Below are 20,719 nucleotides of genomic sequence, written 5' to 3' on the forward strand. Positions count from 1 at the left end.
TTTCTTTTAGATAGCCTGTGACACAAACTACTGTATGTCCGAGGGCCCAGTGCAGAATAATGGCCAATAAAGAGATGGGAAAGTCAACAGAACACTATATAGAATTATTTAATAGACCAACATGTCATCCAGTGCACTATTTTTTATTTTGATGCTACACCACAGTGAATGGTTAAAAACTACATATCCCTCAATTTACCGATTAGTGAGAAGCTAAAGATAGTGGTACACCTGGTGAAATGGTAAGCATTGGCCTCTCATCTAAGTTTCAGTAGGCGGTGAGAAGCTGCAAAGGGATCTGTGATCATAATGGGTGCTGCAATGTTTGCAAACACTCAAGTCATGAAAATGGAAATTTAGCACCAGAACTTCCGGTAGCAAGCAGCGTGATGGTGTCATGCAGGGTATGAAAAGTGATTTCATCCCCTTCTATGTATGCCACTGGTTATTGAATACTAATTTACTATAGCTGCTATCCAGGAACGTCACTTATTCTTACACATTTGTTGTCACACTGTTTCTACAGGTCTATTTACCATCACACATCCAGGCGACTGCATCACACCTGATCCGGAGTGCCCACAATCCACCTCCTCGCCTCCCAGTAACACGTCTATATGGTTTAGATACTCAGGATGTTATTCTCCAGTTATAACCAGCATTACACCAAACTCTGGAACAATCCACGATGCAATAACCATCAGGGGAACCGGATTCAGTAACATTACTTGTGCCAACCAGGTATACAGCCTTATCTGTCAGCTGTATCACCATGTTATAACAGTGAATGACTGCGATACATGACATGTCATAATAAAAAATAATGTATAAAAAGAAGTGCACATGAGATTGCAGTGCATTATCACATGTAATATATTCATATAAGGAATGTATGATATTCTTATTGCAAGCTGTATGGAGCCATAATATGGCACCCGTTGTATCTGGGCAATAATATACCTTCATATGCCTATACCTCCTATGTGTGTAATGTTTATACATGAGGGGAAATGAACTGGTGCAAAGTAAAGTGGAGTAGTTTACATTGTAAACAATCATGTTTTTGCTTTGCTCCTTTCATTTTCTAAAGGGCCTCTAAAAAAATATTGAATCAGATTTTCAGCATTTTTGACACCAGTTTTGATACATCTTCCACATAATGTGATATTCTTAAAGCCAGTTAACTTGAAAGTCTTTTTTAGGTTCTCCATTTGCAAATATACTTTTTCTTACAGTGTCTTTTATCTTAGGTTTCAGTTGGCGCCTATCCTTGCGTTGTGTCTTCTGCTGACAAGAATTTAATAACATGTAAGGTGGATCCTCAGGACTCAATGGATATTGGAGTTGCAGAATTGGTGTCACTTACAGAAAACAACCTGGGCAATGCCATCAATACATTAGGAAATGAGATGGACAGGCGATTTGTTTTGCTACCCCATATTGACTTTATCTCACCAGTCAATGGATCAGTTACAGGATCTACCAGACTTACCATACACGGGTCCGCCTTTGGGACTATAAATAGCAGCATCACTGTGTCTGGGTTAGGTTGTGACATTGTATCTGTAAATTACACAGATATTATATGTGATACTCAACCTAGTTATTCACACAGCGTTGCTGTTGGGGTAAATGTGAAGGGAATCACCACTCAGTGCCTGCAATCCTGCAGCTTCACCTATTCTAGTGCACTCACACCAGAAGTATCCAGCGTTTCTCCCACTGTAGTCCGAAACTCCACCACATTCTACATCAATGGACTTCGCTTTGGGGACATTGCTAATGATGTAACTGTTTATGTCGGGGACATAGAATTAGATGTAGTAGATGTCAATGACACAGATATAACGTGCAACATAGACCCCATTTCTGCCGGAAACTATATTGTCAAAGTTATTGTGAGAAGTAAAGGCTTGGCTACTGGGGCTTTCACTGTGAATAGTCCTGCTGAAGCCACTCTCTTGACACCTTCTGGAAGTGTGTTAGGTGGAACTCTTCTGCTTATACAAGGAAATGGATTTCATCCTTCCAACACCACTGTGCAGGTTGGTGGTGCACCATGTCAGGTTACCGCAGTAACCTCTTATAGTATCCGGTGCATTACTCCTTCCAGCACCAATGCCGAATCTGCTGCCGTGATCATCAGTGTACCATCTGCTTCTTACCCATCGCTCACCTTCTCCTACTCAGAGTCCGAAACCCCAGCTGTAACTTCAGTTCTTCCGAATAGAGGTAGGATTTTTTTTTTTTTTTTACAAAATGGCATATTGTCAGACTTTGAATATTGTATGGGTATAACCACCTACTGCATGTTATTTTGCTGTACTAAATGTTTTGGTCTACAGTGCAATTGTGTGCAGAAAAACAACCCTGTAGGAGCATGAAGAGTTCGGCTTTTTGGCACTAGCTGACTATATTCAGGCCAATGAAGTGAATGGACCCAATGCGGTGCACCACAGTATATGTTTGCTTCTTTTTTTTTTTTTTTTTATGGGATGCCAAAATATAGCTGCAATGTACATTAACTCTACATGAACCCAGCCTTAATTGGTATCAGTCTAAGGCTTGGGCTACACAGCAACTAGGTTGCAACATAGGTTACTTAGCAGCTAATGAAAGAGATGTCAATGCATTGCAAACTGCAAGCTGCTATGACTGAAAATCCATCCTGAATGAATTTTTGTTGGTTGTTGATCATGGTTACGGCAATTTACATGCTATATTCACTTTCATTTGATGTAATGCTGGCAGAGCGACAATGAGATCCTTGGCTCCAACACATGTAGCACACTAAAAGTCATCATGTAGCCCTAGCCTACGGCTATGTCCATACATAGCATTTCTATAAGGATTTGGTCATTATTTTTAGCCATAACCAGGAGTGACACCGACACAGAGAAAAACTTTATGTAGAAAGATTTGCTCCTTTTTTTCTGTTTTGGACCCACTCCTGGTATTGGATAAGAATACTAACCAAAATACTGACCATATATTAACTAAAATTGTATGAATAGAGCCAGCTTTAATATGAAAACTGTTGGCTAAAACAGGAGATTTAAGATGTGTTCAATTGTTCAGGTTTTTTATGCAGTTCATGTAGCTTAAGGGATTATATAATAAAGAAAGGACTTTTTTTTTTCTAATCCATTCTTAAATTTGAAATATTGCACAGATTTTTTGTGTTGCATGTCAGCCATACATTGAACTTTCTAGTATGATTGGTCAATTTAGAGCCAATTGTAAGTTGTAAAGATAATGTGGTATGCTTTTTTCTTTTTATTCCATATTGCATCAGGTGTTTTTTTCCCCACTGTTTATGGATGTAACTGTTTGCAAAACTTTTTGCCAAAGGAAATCTAGAACATCAAAAAATCCTGTTTTCTCCACATTGCCTCTAGTGGGCCAAGGTGTTGGTACCTGCGTAACAAGTAACTTGCCGTCTTTTTATTGGATGTTTCACAATTTTTCAATGTATCTTTCTCTGTCTTCTGACATTTCATGTTTCCTGGAGGGATAAAACACGTCCACCTTTTAACAAGATTTCTGTATCTTCGGTTTTGGTCACTGGACCTTCAGTTTTGATCACTCGGGAGCTAAGTGTTCAAATCCCAACTGATCTCTAAATATCTATGTGAATAACACGCTTTAGCATGCTTTACTCCATGGCATCCACCTGCACTAGACAGACTCCAATATAAACTTTGGAGCCTGTCCAGTGCAGCTGGGTAAAGGTCAGCAGGGATGTAAAGAGCATGGCGTCCTTGCAGTGTCTAGAGATCAGTAAAAACTTTTGACTTCTGGCATGTCAAAGGTTTTTCTAGATAACATTAAGGAGCTTAGTGCACAATATTTATACAAACAACTTAAAACAAAACAAAATACAAAAGTCTCCCATGCTACCCCTATTGTTGCTATTGGCAGACAGAATTTCATCGTTAAACACTACTTTATATGTATAATATTTTTGGAATTTGTAGATTTGTATGATACAAATGGAGCTTCAACTATGATCAAGGTTTATTAAAAGATGATTCAGTACCACATTTTTTACCTAAGGTCCAAAAATAAACCAATGTTCGAGCCTAAATACTTACTTAAAGGCAAGCTAAACCCAAATTCTATAAAAAAAAATAAAAAAAAAACTTATAATCTGTTATTCTCAAATGAGCACCTGATAACCAGGAATGCTGGATTTACACGTCTTCATGTATCTTGTTCTTTATTTTGTTCCTCAGGAATACCAGGAACTACAATCACATTGACGGGTTCTAGTTTTGGTTTGGATGCCTCTAAATTGACAGTGACCATTGGCAATGCAACCTGCTCTGTCACATTAGTGTCTGACAGCGAGCTGAACTGCACTACAGGACAATACTGGGGCGGCACATTCCCTGTAACATTGCAAAATGAGAAGGGGTTGGCAAGATCCAGTGCAAGGTTTACCTATGAACTTAGTATGACTGGGGTGTCTCCAAATGAAGGTGAGTCTTATTTTTCTAAAGCTGGTGACAGTCACTATGCCACCATGATGTCTACTGCAGGGAACATTACTCAGCTTCTCTAGCCTCCTGAATGGCAAATATGTACATATATATGTCTTTTGAATTTTTCTATCGCTGGGGGTCCTGAGCTGGACTGGACACAGCAGGCACCCAGGCATCTTTTACGCAGGTGTGCAGCCTTTTTGGATGTGACTATATGTGTGTATATATGTATATATACACACACTGCTCAAAAAACAATAAAGGGAATACTTTAAATATCTGCTCAAAAAAACAATGTTTGCTGTGTCTGTCAGCATAGCGTCCAGAACATGGAGGCGCTGCCAGGAGACAGGCCAGTACATCAGGAGACATGGAGGAGGCCATAGGAGGGCAACAACCCAGCAGCAGGTCCGCTACCTCTGCCTTTGTACAAGGAGGAGCAGGAGGAGCACTGCCAGAGCCCTGTAAAATGACCTCCAGCAGGCTACAAATGTGCATGTGTCAACTCAGACTGTCAGAAACAGACTCCATGAGGGTGGTATGAGGGCCCAACGTCCACAGGTGGGGGTTGTGCTTACAGCCCAACACCGTGCAGGACGTTTGGCATTTGCCAGAGAACACCAAGATTGGCAAATTCGCCACTGGAGTCCTGTGCTCTTCACAGATTAAAGCAGGTTCACACTGAGCACCTGTGACAGACATGACAGAGTCTGGAGACGCCATGGAGAAAATTCTGCTGCCTGCAACATCCTCCAGCATGACCGGTTTGGCAGTGGGTCAGTAATGATGTGGGGTGGCATTTCTTTGGGAGCCGTACAGCCCTCCATGTGCTTGTCAGAAGTAGCCTGACTGCCATTAGGTACCGAGATGAGATCCTCAGACCCCTTGTGAGACCATATGCTGGTGCGGTTGGCCCTGGGTTCCTCCTAATGCAAGACAATGCTAGACCTCATGTGACTGGAGTGTGTCAGCAGTTCCTGCAAGAGGAAGGCATTGATGCTATGGACTGGCCCGCCAGTTCCCCAGACCTGAACCCGATTGAGCACATCTGGGACACCATGTCTCGCTCCATCCACCAACGCCACGTTGCACCAAAGACTGTTTAGGAGTTGGCGGATGCTTTAGTCCAGGTCTGGGATGACATCCCTCAGGAGACCATCCCCCACCTCATCAGGAGCATGCCCAGGCATTGTACGGAGGTCATACGGGCACGTGGAGGTCACACACACTACTGAGCCTCATTTTGACTTGTTTTAAGGACATTACATCAAAGTTGGATCAGCCTGTAGTGCGGTTTTCCACTTTGATTTTGAGTGTGACTCCATATGGGTTGATAAATTTGATTTCCATTGATAATTTGTGTGTGATTTTGTTGTCAGAACATTCAACTATATAAAGACAAAAGTATTTCATACGATTAATTCATTAATTCAGATCTAGGATGTGTTATCTTAGTGTTCCCTTTATTTTTTTGAGCAGTGTAGATTTGTAGTAGTTCATCTGAGGGAAAAAACATTTTGATTGTTACCAAACTGTCCTAGAATAAATGCTTTACTTATTCAATGATCATCATTTCTACTTGATCCTATGCAGGCAGTTTTGGTGGAGGATTAACTCTTACAATCTCTGGCTCCGGATTTGATAGTCAGCAATCCAAGGTGTTTGTGTGCAACTCTGAATGCAAAGTGATCCAACAGAGATCAGATACAAGTTTTCTGTATTGTGAAGTGCCCAGAAATGGTAAGGGAGCTGCTATATTGAGATCAATATATTCTTAATATTTACTACCTAAGAAGAAGTGAATCTAATTTAAAATATAAAGTAACATAATAAATAATAATATAAAGTTATTAATGTTATTATTAATAAAATATACAGAAATTAATTTAACTGTACTCATCAGAGGTTAAAAGATGCAGTATGAAGTGGATAGAACTTACATGTACTATGCTCAACAGTCCTGCGGATGGTATTCAACCTGGACATCACACCGTGCAGCATACACCATGGGAAAAGGGGATAATATGCAGTGTGTAATACTTTTACTAGCACTTTTATATTAATCCTTTTGAGAGAATCTCTGGCCAATGCTAAGATATAAGTGCACTGAATATACTGCAGCCTTCTTATATAATTGAAAACTGATGTCACTCAAAGAAGTATTCCCATTTAGATACTTTCTGCCACAGGATATGCCATAAGTTGCTGATAAATGGGGGTCATATCTTTTCATAACTTCTATTAGCTTTAAAGTAGAAGTCTCATTAAAAAACGTATCCCCGATCCTCTACTGAACCCCGGCTCTCCCCTCCTGCAGATAGGGGATCCATTTTTTTGTATGACATATCTCTGTTACGCCTAGCGCTCCGGGTCCCCGCTCCTCCCCGGAGCGCTCACGGCGTCTCTCTCCCTGCAGCGCCCCGGTCAGTCCCGCTGACCGGGAGCGCTGCACTGTCATGGCCGTCGGGGATGCGATTTGCACAGCGGGACGCGCCCGCTCGCGAATCGCATCCCAGGTCACTTACCCGTCCCGGTCCCCTGCTGTCATGTGCTGGCGCGCGCGGCTCTGCTCTCTAGGGCGTGCGCGCGCCAGCTCTCTGAGACTTAAAGGGCCAGTGCACCAATGATTGGTGCCTGGCCCAATTAGCTTAATTGGCTCCCACCTGCTCCCAGACTATATCTGCTCACTGCCCCTGCACTCCCTTGCCGGATCTTGTTGCCTTGTGCCAGTGAAAGCGTTTAGTGTGTCCAAAGCCTGTGTTACCTGAACCCTTGCTATCCATCTTGACTACGAACCTTGCCGCCTGCCCCCGACCTTCTGCTACGTCTGACCTTGCCTCTGCCTAGTCCTTCTGTTCCACGCCTTCTCAGCAGTCAGCGAGGTTGAGCCGTTGCTAGTGGATACGACCTGGTTGCTACTGCCGCAGCAAGACCATCCCGCTTTGCGGCGGGCTCTGGTGAACACCAGTAGCCTCTTAGAACCGGTCCACTAGCACGGTCCACGCCATTCCCTCGCTGACACAGAGGATCCACTACCTGGAAGCCGAATCGTGACAGTAGATCCGGCCATGGATCCCGCTGAGGTGCCGCTGCCAAGTCTCGCTGACCTTCCCACGGTGGTCGCTCAGCAATCGCAGCAGATTGCCCAACAAGGACAGCAGCTGTCGCAGTTGACCGCCATGTTACAGCAACTTCTGCCTCTGCTACAGCAGCAACCATCTCCTCCGCCAGCTCCTGCACCTCCTCCGCAGCGAGTGGCCGCTCCTAGCCTCCGCTTGTCCCTGCCGGACAAATTTGATGGGGACTCTAAACTCTGCCGTGGATTTTTGTCTCAGTGTTCCCTGCATATGGAGATGTTGTCGGACTTGTTTCCTACAGAACGGTCTAAGGTGGCGTTCGTAGTAAGCCTTCTTTCAGGAAAGGCCTTGTCTTGGGCCACACCGCTCTGGGACCGCAATGATCCTGCCACAGCCACAGTCCAGGCCTTCTTCGCTGAAGTCCGGAGTGTCTTCGAGGAGCCAGCCCGAGCTTCTTCTGCCGAGACTGCCCTGTTGAACCTGGTCCAGGGTAATTCTTCAGTGGGCGAGTACGCCATCCAATTTCGTACTCTTGCTTCCGAGTTATCATGGAATAACGAGGCTCTCTGCGCGACCTTTAAAAAAGGCCTATCCAGTCGCATCAAGGATGTGCTGGCCGCACGAGAGATTCCTGCCAACCTCCAAGAACTCATCCATTTGGCTACCCGCATTGACATGCGTTTTTCTGAGCGACACCAAGAGCTCCGCCAGGAAAAAGACTTAGATCTCTGGGCACCTCTCCCACAGCATCCTTTGCAGTCTACGCCTGGGCCTCCCGCCGAGGAGGCCATGCAAGTGGATCGGTCTCGCCTGACCCAGGAAGAGAGGAATCGCCGTAGGGAAGAAAATCTCTGTCTGTACTGTGCCAGTACCGAGCATTTCTTGGTGGATTGCCCTATCCGTCCTCCACGTCTGGGACACGCACGCACGCACCCAGCTCACGTGGGTGTGGCGTCTCTTGGTTCTAAGTCTGCTTCTCCACGTCTCACGGTGCCCGTGCGGATTTCTCCTTCAGCCAACTCCTCCCTCTCAGCCATGGCCTGCTTGGACTCTGGTGCCTCTGGGAATTTTATTTTGGAGTCGTTTGTGAATAAATTCCGCATCCCGGTGACCCGTCTCGTCAAGCCGCTCTACATTTCCGCGGTCAACGGAGTCAGATTGGATTGCACCGTGCGTTACCGCACAGAACCCCTCCTGATGTGTATTGGACCCCACCACGAAAGGATTGAGTTATTCGTCCTTCCCAACTGTACCTCTGAGGTCCTCCTCGGTCTGCCATGGCTCCGGCTTCATTCTCCCACCCTTGATTGGACCACCGGGGAGATCAAGAACTGGGACTCTGCCTGCCATAGGAAGTGCCTCTCCCCCCCTCCCAGTCCCGTCAGGCAAGCCTCAGTGCCTCCTCATGGCCCCCGTCCTGGTGTCACACTGCCCCGTGCCAGGCTTCGCCCTCTGCCCTCCCTCCCCATTCCCACTCCTGCTGTACTGCCTGCCGTTGAGGAAACCCTCCATTCTTTCCCGGTGTCCTCATCCCAGGGGAGGCAGTTACCGGACAAAGAAAAGGGGAGACCTAAGGGGGGGGGTACTGTTACGCCTAGCGCTCCGGGTCCCCGCTCCTCCCCGGAGCGCTCACGGCGTCTCTCTCCCCGCAGCGCCCCGGTCAGTCCCGCTGACCGGGAGCGCTGCACTGTCATGGCCGTCGGGGATGCGATTCGCACAGCGGGACGCGCCCGCTCGCGAATCGCATCCCAGGTAACTTACCCGTCCCGGTCCCCTGCTGTCATGTGCTGGCGCGCGCGGCTCCGCTCTCTAGGGCGCGCGCGCGCCACCTCTCTGAGACTTAAAGGGCCAGTGCACCAATGATTGGTGCCTGGCCCAATTAGCTTAATTGGCTCCCACCTGCTCCCAGACTATATCTGCTCACTGCCCCTGCACTCCCTTGCCGGATCTTGTTGCCTTGTGCCAGTGAAAGCGTTTAGTGTGTCCAAAGCCTGTGTTACCTGAACCCTTGCTATTCATCTTGACTACGAACCTTGCCGCCTGCCCCCGACCTACGTCTGACCTTGCCTCTGCCTAGTCCTTCTGTTCCACGCCTTCTCAGCAGTCAGCGAGGTTGAGCCGTTGCTAGTGGATACGACCTGGTTGCTACTGCCACAGCAAGACCATCCCGCTTTGCGGCGGGCTCTGGTGAACACCAGTAGCCTCTTAGAACCGGTCCACTAGCACGGTCCACGCCATTCCCTCGCTGACACAGAGGATCCACTACCTGGAAGCCGAATCGTGACAATCTCCTTTAATGGAGACAGCATCAAGACACCTCACACTAATTTTTGTGACTGATTTGAATTAGCAGATAGGAGTCATGGAACCCCTGTTCTTTCCAGATAGGTGAAGGTCCCAGAAAAGGAACCTCCAAGTAATAGACATTTATGGCATAGCATATTGGTGTGATGAACCTTGGCTTACCCTAACCATTTACATCATGTCTTCCATCAGATACTAATACCTTTTCCCAAAGCTGTAACGTCATGGTGGCGAATGGAGATTACTCGGTTCAGATTAATGACTCCTTTACATACTCCTCCGCATTAACCCCTGTTATATATGACGTCACCCCCAAGAGAGGAGGCACTGCTGGTGGAACCAGACTCACAATCACTGGATCCCAGTTCAGGTATGAGCCATGGGCCGAATCTTCTGGTTAGGTATGATGATAATACTGGTTTATAACTTTAACCTTTAGGGACCTGCCTTAGATATAGAGGCCATTTTTTTCATTTCAGATCAAAAGCATTAAATGCAGAATGAATGGCATTGTCTGCTTTAGCTAAACTTATAATTTTTGCTGTTTGTACATGTGCAGCTAATACAGATTGGCCCCTTTTTAGGAGTTTAATTACAATGGATTTCATATTACATGATAACTTGTATGGTCTTGCTGTAATGCACTTACCTTGAGACTCCATAGCAATCAACAGCTGAGACTAAATCAAAGCTGCTGCCCTGGACCCACAATCTGGCATACCCATGCTCTTGTCTAAGACCTGGGTACTCCAGTAGAAAACAATTGTTTTCATATCAACTGGCTCCAGAAAGTTATACAGATTTGTAAATTACTTCCATTAATAAATCTTAATCCTTCCAGTACTTATCAGCTGCTGTATGCTACAGAGGAAGTTGTGTAGTTCTTTCCAGTCTGACCACAGTGCTCCCTGCTGACACCTCTGTCCATGTCAGGAACTTTCTAGATTAGAAGCAAATCCCTATAGCAAACCTCTCCTGCTCTGGACAGTTCCTGACACGGACAGAGGTGTCAGCAGAGAGCACTGTGGTCAGACTGGAAAGATCTACACAACTTACTCTGTAGTATACAGCAACTGATAAGTACTGGAAGGATTAAAGGGGTACTACGGTAGAAAACTTTTTTTTAAATCAACTGGTGCCAGAAATTTTCTCCTGCTCTGGACAGTTCCTAAAATGGACAGATGTGTCAGCAGAGAACCATGTGTTCGTGACAGAAAAGAAATCCAAAAAGAAAAGGACTTCCTCTGTAGTATACAGACGCTAAGAAGTACTGGAAGGATTAAGATTTTTTAATAGAAGTTTACAAATCTGTTTAACTTTCTGGCACCAATTGATTAAATTTTTTTTTCCCCCATCGGAGTAAATGATTTTTCACCCTGTTTTTTCTTCTTTATAGCACCAACATCACCGCGATCACTGTCACCGTAGCACAGGCCATATGTGATGTCCAATCAGCTAACAGCACAAGCATTGTATGCATAACCAATGCACAGTCTCCTTCACAAAGAACCAAAGTCAGAGTACACATTGACGGCCAAGGAATTGCTAAAATGGTAAGACACGAGATTAGAAATATAGGCCCAGATTTATCAATCTTTCTGAGACAAAAACTGAAGTGATTTTGCCCACAGCAACCTGTGATTATGTTATGAGCAAAATCAGGCAGATTTTGTCTTGGACAGATTGATAAATCTAGGCCATAATGAATAAAGATGACATGTTATAACCAGTCTGAGTGGGTGTATGATCCAGCATTAACCTTCTAAACCAGGTCAATAAACCCAAAATGTTATAATTGCACCTCTTTTTGTACGTAAAAATCCAAAAGTTCAGCTAAGAGTTACATAGAAGAAACAAAGGGCTAACAAGGAGCTATGCATAGAATATGCCATATTACTATATTATTATTTTTATAATTTTAGGACAATGCAGACTTTTTCTACATCGATGTCTGGTCTTCTAAATACACCTGGGGAGGAGAATCTCCACCAGATGAGGGGTCCATGGCGGTTATCACAGCAGGGCAGACAATATTGCTGGATGTTAGTACACCAGTATTGAAGATGTTGCTAATTCAAGGTAATATGACAATATTCCATATTCTGCATTAAAATTATAGAATACTCATTGAGCATTTAGGTCCTAGGCTAGAACTGAAACAGCATTTTTCTTTTTTTGGAAGTATGACTATGTAAATTGGACACTATTAAGGACAATGGACGTACTCCTATGCCCCCGTTTCCGAGTCCTTAAGGACTGAGGACGTAAGAGTACGTCCTGTCCATTCCCGGCCCCCAGCCGCTAGCCGGAGGGGAGCCGGTGCCCGATGCCTGCTGAAATCGTTCAGCAGGCATCGCGGCATATTGCCCAGGGGGGTCATTATGCCCCCCCATGTCGGCGATGGCCGCAGATCGCTGGACAATTCAGTCCAGTGATCTGCTGTGATTCCGGGTCAATCGGGTCTCCAGTGACACGGTGACACGGAATTGCTGGCTGATCAGGGCTGTCAGAGCCATAGCCAGCAGGGGTGAGGTGGCACTGGTGCCACCTCACGATCGCCCTGATTCGTTGGACGGTTTAACGGCCGACCAATCAGGGCACCTGCTGCGGGTGTCACTCCCGCAACCCACTCCGCCCCTCTTCCGGAGGACGTGAGCGGGTGCGGGAAGAAGACCCCGGGAGCTGGAGACCCCGATCTCCGGCGTCAATGTTGGGATCAGGGCCCCAGGAGCAGCGGCGGTGGCGGCGAGGAACTGACCTGTGTCCTGGAGCAGCAGCAGGAGGTGAGTGACAGCCTCCGGCTGTTGCTTAGCAACAGCTCCCAGCATGCAAAAAGGGCATGCTAGGAGCTGTAGTTATGCAACAGCAGGAGGCAGACCACCACAACTCCCAGCATTCCCTTATGGGCATGCTGGGACTTATAGTTTTGCAACAGCTGGAGGCACATTCTTTCTATGGAAAAGTGTACCTTCAGCTGTTGTATAACTACAACTCCCAGCTTGCACAATCAGCTAAAGTGCATGCTGGGAGTTGTAGTGGTGCATCTGCTGGTTGCATAACTACAACTCCCAGCATGCCCGTTGGCTGTCGGTGACTGCTGAGAGTTGTAGTTTTGCAACAGCTGAAGGCACACTGAGTTAAGTAGCAAACCAGTGTGTCTCCAGCTATTGCATAACTACAATCCCCAGCATCCCCAGCCAAAGTAGTATGCCTCCAGATGTTGCATAACTACAAGACCAAGCATGCCCTTCCGCTGTCCGTACATGCTGGGGGTTGTAGCTTTTGCAACAGCTGAAGGCACACTGGTTGCAAAACATAGAGTTTATTACCAAACTCGGTGTTTCACAACCAGTGTGCCTCCAGCTGTTGCAAAACTACAACTCCCAGAATGCACTGATAGACCGTACATGCTGGGAGTTGTAGTTTTGCAACAGCTGGATGTTTCTCCCCCCCAATGTGAATGTACAGGGTACACTCACATGGGCGGAGGTTTACAGTAAGTATCCGGCTGCAATTTTGAGCTGCGGCAAATTTTCTGCCGCAGCTCAAACTGCCAGCGAGAAACTACTGTGAACCCCCGCCCGTGCGACTGTACCCTAAAAACACTACACTACACTAACAAAAAATAAAATAAAGAGTAAAAAACACTACACATACCCCTACACAGCCCCCCTCCCCAATAAAAATGAAAAACGTCTGGTACGCCACTGTTTCCAAAACGGAGCCTCCAGCTGTTGCAAAACAACTACTCCCAGTATTGCCAGATAGCCACTGACTGTCTAGGCATGCTGGGAGTTTTACAACAGCTGGAGGCACCCTGTTTGGGAATCACTGGTGTAGAATACCCCTATGTCCACCCCTATGCAAGTCCCTAATTTAGGCCTCAAATGCGCATGGCGCTCTCACTTTGGAGCCCTGTCGTATTTCAAGGCAACAGTTTAGGGCCACATATGGGGTATCGCCATACTCGGGAGAAATTGTGTTACAAATTTTGGGGGGTATTTTCTGCTATTACCCTTTTTTAAAATGTAAAATATTTGGGAAAACAAGCATTTTAGGTTTTTTACATATGCAAAAGTCGTGAAACACCTGTGGGGTATAAAGGTTCACATTACCCCTTGTTACGTTCCCCGAGGGGTCTAGTTTCCAAAATGGTATGCCATGTGTTTTTTGTTTTTTTTTTGCTGTTCTGGCACCATAGGGGCTTCCTAAATGCGGCATGCCCCCAGAGCAAAATTTGCTTTAAAAAAGCCAAGTGTTACTCCTTCTCTTCTGAGACCTGTAGAGCGCAAGCAGAGCCCTTTTCACCCCCATATGTGGTGTTTTCTGAATCAGGAGAAATTGGGCTTCAAATTTAGAGGGATATTTTCTTCTATTACCCTTTTTAAAAATGTAAACATTTTGGGAAACCAAGCATTTTAGGTAAAAAAAAAAAAATTTTTTTTACATATGCAAAAGTCGTGAAACACCTGTAGGGTATTAAGGTTCACTTTACCCCTTGTTACGTTCCCCGAGGGGTCTAGTTTCCAAAATGGTATGCCATGTGTTTTTTTTTTTTGCTGTTCTGGCACCATAGGGGCTTCCTAAATGCGGCATGCCCCCAGAGCAAAATTTGCTTTCAAAAAGCCAAATGTGACTCCTTCTCTTCTGAGACCTGTAGTGCGCCAGCAGAGCAATTTTCACCCCCATATGGGGTGTTTTCTGAATCGGGAGAAATTTGACTTCAAATTTTTGGGGGTATTTTCTGCTATTACCCTTTTAAAAAATGTAAAAATTTTGGGAAACCAAGCATTTTAGGTAAAATTATTTTTTTTTTTTTACATATGCAAAAGTCGTGAATCACCTGTGGGGTATTAAGGTTCACTTTACCCCTTGTTACGTTCCCCGAGGGGTCTAGTTTCCAAAATGGTATGCCATGTGTTTTTTTTTTTGCTGTCCTGGCACCATAGGGGCTTCCTAAAGGTGACATGCCCCCCAAATACCATTTGTCGCTCCTTCCCTTCTGAGCTCTCTACTGCGCCCGCCGAACACTTTACATAGACATATGAGGTATGTGCTTACTCGAGAGAAATTGGGTTTCAAATACAAGTAAAAATGTTCTCCTTTTTACCTTTTGCAAAAATTCAAAAATTGGGTCTACAAGAACATGCGAGTGTAAAAAATGAAGATTTTGAATTTTCTCCTTCACTTTGCTGCTATTCCTGTGAAACACCTAAAGGGTTAAAACACTTACTGAATGTCATTTTGAATACTTTGGGGGGGGGGGGTTGAGTTTTTATAATGGGGTAATTTGTGGGGCATTTCTAATATGAAGACCCTTCAAATCCACTTCAAACCTGATCTGGTCCCTGAAAAATAGTGAGTTTGAAAATTTTGTGAAAAATTTCAAAATTGCTGCTGAACTTTGAAGCCCTCTGGTGTCTTCCAAAAGTAAAAACTCTTAAATTTTATGATGCAAACATAAAGTAGACATATTGTATATGTGAACCAAAATTTTTTTTATTTTGAATATCCATTTTCCTTACAAGCAGAGAGCTTCAAAGTTAGAAAAATGCAAAATTTTCGTTTTTTTCATCAAATTTGGGGATTTTTCACCAAGAAAGGAAGCAAGTTACCATAAAATTTTACCACTAAGTTAAATTAGAATATGTCATGAAAAAACATTCTCGGAATCAGAATGATAACTAAAAGCATTCCAGAGTTATTAATGTTTAAAGTGACAGTGGTCAGATTTGCAAAAAGCGCTCTGGTCCTTAAGGTGTAAAACGGCCTGGTCCTTAGGGGTTATCTAAAACAGAGCTGATTTATTTTAAATACAACACCACCCCTGTCCACAGGTTGCATGTGGTATTACAGCTCCATTCCATTGAAGTGAATGAAGCCAATACCACACAAAATCTGATTGTGTGGAGCTGTTTTTGGAAACAAAAATAGCTCTGGTTTTCTAATCCTGGAGAACCCTATTCAAACACAGCATTAAAGGGAATTCCGGACAAAAACATCTTATCCCCTATCAAAAGGATAATAAGATGTCTGACCGCTGGGACCCCCGTGATCTCCATGCAGCAGCCCGCATTCTATGATCAGACATCTTATCCCTTATCCTTTCGATAGGGGATAATATGTTTTTGCCCGGAATACCTCTTTAAATGGATCTCAAATCAAAACAGAGAGTGACTACAAAGAATGACTTCCTTTGGAGGACCTGGCATGTTCATACATTACACGGACTGTCCCCTGATAGAGCTAATTAAGTTCTGGGGGCCCCCAGGAAAACATGTGATTAGTTAATTGTTTAACCACAACTACTAACTTTGGGCCCAAATGGCATATGCAGAGGTAATCAAGAACTACAACAAATTAACCCAGAGGGGTTAAGAAAAAAGACCTCTATATTGCATGTGTAGTAAACTAATAGTAAAACTTTACTTTTATTTAACCAAATAATAATAAAAATAAAGTATAAGTGAGGAAACAGAAGTATTAAAAGCACAATTCCACTGTGGTCATAGATATATGTGATTGTGCCTAGGTCCTATATCGGTCATCCTCTACTGGTGAATTAGCCCACTCGGGCTCAAAAGAAAAAACTCCTTTCTCAAGTTTAGAAGTGGATGGTTATTCTTGTGAATTCTGGGGGGACTGATTAGTACCCAGAATGGAGGTACATGATCATCCTTCCATATAGCCACTTATATATGTGACATTTAATCAGTATTTGGTAATGCAGTATATATCAAGGGTGTTACACCACTCAACACCTCACACCTGCTGTGCAGCGCAGGCGTGAGTTGTTCAGCCCGGACCTTATTAATTAGCTGTTAGTACACATAGACTAAAGTGGAATTGCTGATTAAAATACAGTGCTGTCACACCCCGACATGTTTCGCCACTTTAGTGGCTTTATCAAGGAGACAACTGACAGCAAAGCTTGTGCTTTTAATACGTCTGTTTCCCCTTTTATACTTTATTTTTATTTGGTTAAATAAAAGTAAAGTTTTACTATTAGTGTGACACATGCAATATAGAGGTCTTTTTTCTTAACCTCTCGGGGTTAATTTGTTGTAATAGTTTATTGTTTAGGGACTATGGTAACAAAAAGGGACCATTCAAATTAGAAACTCATTTGACTATGTTTTTTTAAAACATTACCAGTTCTACACTAGTCCCCGGTCTGGTGAACATCTGCTGCTCCTGATGCTTCTCTATGCATGCTATAGTAACATTCTTTGTGACAATACCCTAGATCAGGGGTTTCAAACTCCCGGAACAAAACTTTGCACCCCGCACCCGGAATCTGGAATTTGAATCGCCCGATGCCCGGGACATGCAGTCCGGGGCAGGTGATGTCTTCAGGCATTTAGCCCTGCTTCGGGCAAGCAGGGCTAAATGCCGGAAGACTTCACATACTTTTGCAAACACTGCTACATGGGACCTGGTGCACATATGACGGGGTAACCAGTCTTGCCCCGTCATTAAACTGCTACTTACATCTGCCTGCAGGGACTTCCTTGCGGAGGTGCGCGTGGTGAGTGACATCATTGCAAGGACCGCGCAGGGATGCCGACGTCTTGCGCAGCGTGTGCGATGACGTCACTTATAGCGCACAACCCCTGCCAGGAAGTCCCCTCAGGCAGATGTAAGTAGCGCAGCCTAGGTGGGGAATCTGTGCTACGGCTACCTAATGTGGGGAATCTGTTCTAAGGCTACCTAATGTGGGGAATCTGTGCTAAGGCTACCTAATGTGGGGAACTGTGCTGCGCTACCGAATGTCGGGAAACTGTGCTGTGCTACCTAATGTGGGGAAACTGTGCTAAGGCTACCTAATGTGGGGATTATGTGCTACGGCTACCTAATGTGGGAAATCTGTGCTACGCTACCTAATGTGGGGAATCTGTGCTACAGCTACCTAATGTGGGAAAAACAATGCTACCTAATGTGGGGAAACTGCTACCTTCCTAATGTGGGAAAATTGCTGCCTACCTAATGCTCCCCCCCCCCCCAGCAGAAGCACCCCCATCATCCGTTAGCTCATGCTATTACCACAGGGTGGTAGGGGGAATGGGGGGGTGTTGCTGGTGGACAATGGGGCTTGCTACTGCTGGTGGGAGGTGTTGCTGGTGGATGATGAGGGGCGCATGATGGGTGCATTATATGTGAGGGGTGCATTATGGGGGCATTATATGTGAGGGGCACATTTGGCCCAGCCTCACCCAGCTGCTACCTCCAGTGGCCCCCAGATAATTTGAGTTTGAGACCCCTGCCCTAGATGATCACCACTGCCAAGCAGGGGTCATGTTGGAGACATCACTGTAGATGGAACAGCACCAAAGTGGCCAGCAATTTGCTTTTGCAGTCACCTAACACATAATCACCATGAACATCTCATTAATATCCAAGAGAATGCTTGAGCAGAACCAGTAACATAGGTATGTGAATGGCAGGGCGCCCTGGAATGGGTTCGCCCGAGAGAGGGGCCCGAGCCTTGGAAAGTGTTGCGGTTCCGGCGGCGTCCGGTGAGCTCTCGCTGGCCCTTGAAAATCCGGCGGAGATGGTGTAAATCTTGCGCCGGGCCGTACCCACATCCGCAGCAGGTCTCCAAGGTGAACAGCCTCTGGCATATAGTTTTTGATTATGAGAGCACAAGCAGTTTTGAGTCAGGTGTATACAACTGGGTCTATTTATGTACTACTAGGTTTGGATCATTTATACAAAAAAGTCAAAAAAGTATGGTAGAGAAGGGATAAACATAGTCCTTTCTTCTTTTGAACAGGAGGAACCCTGGTTTTTGATGAAGCAGATATAGAGCTGCAGTCGGAGAACATCCTCATTACAGATGGAGGAACTCTGCAGGTACTCAAATCCTATGATTTGTTATGGAAACAAATGGCTGATAAAATATATTGGCCCTTACATTAACTAAGCTAAAACTGACTAGTTTTTATCAGGTTTTTCCAAGTTATTTTGGCACCTAGTGTCTGTGACATGTATGCAGCAGTGTGCGCCCAAAAATCTGACAAACCCGACATTGCATTGTGAAAAGCCTAAAAGAGGGAGTGATCAGCCTGAAAAGGGAGTGTGGTCGGCCTGAAAAGGGGGCTTGGTTTCACAACCCAACCAATTTACTATTGAATTCACAGAAAATCCTGTGAATTAATGGCTGGAAATTTCCATGTAAAAAAAGCTGGTCGGAAAATGTTCTCGCCTTGTAAATCTGTGAGTCCCCCTAGTCAATAGAGAGGAATCCTGCAAGTCCGAAACAACATTTCACGCTAGTAAAAACCAAACACTGTAAACGAGGGCCAAATTTGGGCATAAATGTTAGGGCATAAATGTGAGTCCCCATCGTAAATAGGGTGGAATCCTACAAGTCTGAAACAGCATTTCACACTAGTAAAAACCCAACACTCTTAGTTAATGAGTCCCCTTTTACGAGATTATTTAAATGAATTAATCAGCTGTATTTCTATATGTCATAGTTTTTCATCTACTTTTAGATTGGAACTGAGGAAGCTCCATTCCAGCACAAAGCAATAATTACTCTTCATGGCCATTTGCGTTCTCCAGAATTACCATTGTATGGGGCTAAGACGTTAGCAGTGAGGCAAGGGATCCTGGATCTTCATGGTAAATATAAATATAACATGCATGAGAAAAGGTTATACAAAATCCCTTTTATGATTACTGCTAAAGTAGTCCATTCTGATCCAACTCTTCATTCAGTATTCTGCTGTCTCAGCTCTGAGCTCACATCTACCTTCAGCTCCCTGCTGATTCAGTTCTTGGTGCAAAGTATCTCCATTCTGGGAGATAATATCATTATACTAGGTACTGTAGAAGTAATGTGACATAGGACACACTACCCCAAACACAGATGATTGTAAAAGATTAAAAACATTATTAGAAGTATCTGTCTACGAACTAAAGTAACCAGATAAAGCTATGAGTTCTACATACCGACTGCATCTACACAATAGATTAAGTAACTTTTATGAACATTTTTATCATTTTGTAAAGATCCATAGTTACAGCCTGTATATTAGTAAAGAGCTGCATTCATAATTCCACAGGCTTTATAGCTTTGTGCACTCCTTACTAGCTGAGTGTCATCCTAGATATTGCTCTGATGATTTGCAATTTGGAAAATTTGGTCTTCACGCCAAAAACTTTACAGTAATTTCCCCCTGCATTGGCCCAGCTTAGATGTCTCCCTCAACATATGTTTCATCTCTTTTTCATAGCAGCGGACTAATGAATGCTGTATAATGCAGTTTCTAACTCAGGAACACAATAAGTTGTTAGGTCTGTGGTACTAGGAATTCTGAGACAAGCATATGTTCTTCTCTTTTCTAGGCATTCCTGTGCCTGTCACATGGACCAGACTTGCTCAGACAGCAGAGTCAGGGAGCTTAAGCCTAATTCTACAGCAAAGTGTGACTTGGAATGCTGGAGATGAAATTGTGATCGCATCAACAGGTGGCAGGTATATATCCCAGAATCTCACTACACTGTATTATGAAAAATGCCATTATAGGTTATAATTTTATAAAATATACACTGCTTAAAAAAAATAAAGGGAACACTAAGATAACACGTCCTAGATCTGAATGAATGAACTAGTCATATGAAATACTTTCGTCTTTACATAGATGAATGTGCTGACAACAAAATCACACAAAAATTATCAATGGAAATGAATTTATCAACCCATGGAGGTCTGGATATGGAGTCACACTCAAAATCAAAGTGGAAAACCACACTACAGGCTTAAAATGAGGCTCAGTAGTGTGTGTGGCCTCCTCGTGCCCGTATGACCTCTCTACAATACCTGGGCATGCTCCTGATGAGGTGGCG

The 20,719-nt window shown here is 44.4% G+C and overlaps 1 protein-coding gene and 1 long non-coding RNA gene across 3 annotated transcripts in view; one reads left to right on the forward strand and one right to left on the reverse strand.

The window, feature by feature from the left end:
- The window catches only part of LOC130274357 (fibrocystin-L-like), a 352,807-nt gene that overhangs the window by 230,508 nt on the left and 101,580 nt on the right, over positions 1 to 20,719 (forward strand). The window contains exons 38-47 of the mRNA XM_056522609.1: positions 527 to 741; positions 1,251 to 2,232; positions 4,236 to 4,481; positions 6,078 to 6,224; positions 10,058 to 10,235; positions 11,262 to 11,418; positions 11,788 to 11,944; positions 18,639 to 18,718; positions 19,363 to 19,492; positions 20,219 to 20,348. Of these exons, the coding sequence (XP_056378584.1) occupies positions 527 to 741; positions 1,251 to 2,232; positions 4,236 to 4,481; positions 6,078 to 6,224; positions 10,058 to 10,235; positions 11,262 to 11,418; positions 11,788 to 11,944; positions 18,639 to 18,718; positions 19,363 to 19,492; positions 20,219 to 20,348 (2,422 nt within the window). The remainder of the gene's footprint in view (positions 1 to 526; positions 742 to 1,250; positions 2,233 to 4,235; positions 4,482 to 6,077; positions 6,225 to 10,057; positions 10,236 to 11,261; positions 11,419 to 11,787; positions 11,945 to 18,638; positions 18,719 to 19,362; positions 19,493 to 20,218; positions 20,349 to 20,719) is intronic.
- The window catches only part of LOC130274358 (uncharacterized), a 195,789-nt gene that overhangs the window by 67,013 nt on the left and 108,057 nt on the right, over positions 1 to 20,719 (reverse strand). Inside the window, exon 3 of one of the 2 annotated variants that reach the window (XR_008844338.1) lies at positions 3,391 to 3,505. The exons of the other annotated variant lie outside the window; for it this stretch is intronic. This is a non-coding gene — a long non-coding RNA (uncharacterized LOC130274358). Of the gene's footprint in view, positions 1 to 3,390; positions 3,506 to 20,719 lie in introns of those variants that run through there. 2 annotated transcript variants of the gene reach the window in all.

Source organism: Hyla sarda, chromosome 5 (genome assembly GCF_029499605.1).
Source record: "Hyla sarda isolate aHylSar1 chromosome 5, aHylSar1.hap1, whole genome shotgun sequence".
Classification (NCBI taxonomy): domain Eukaryota; kingdom Metazoa; phylum Chordata; class Amphibia; order Anura; family Hylidae; genus Hyla; species Hyla sarda.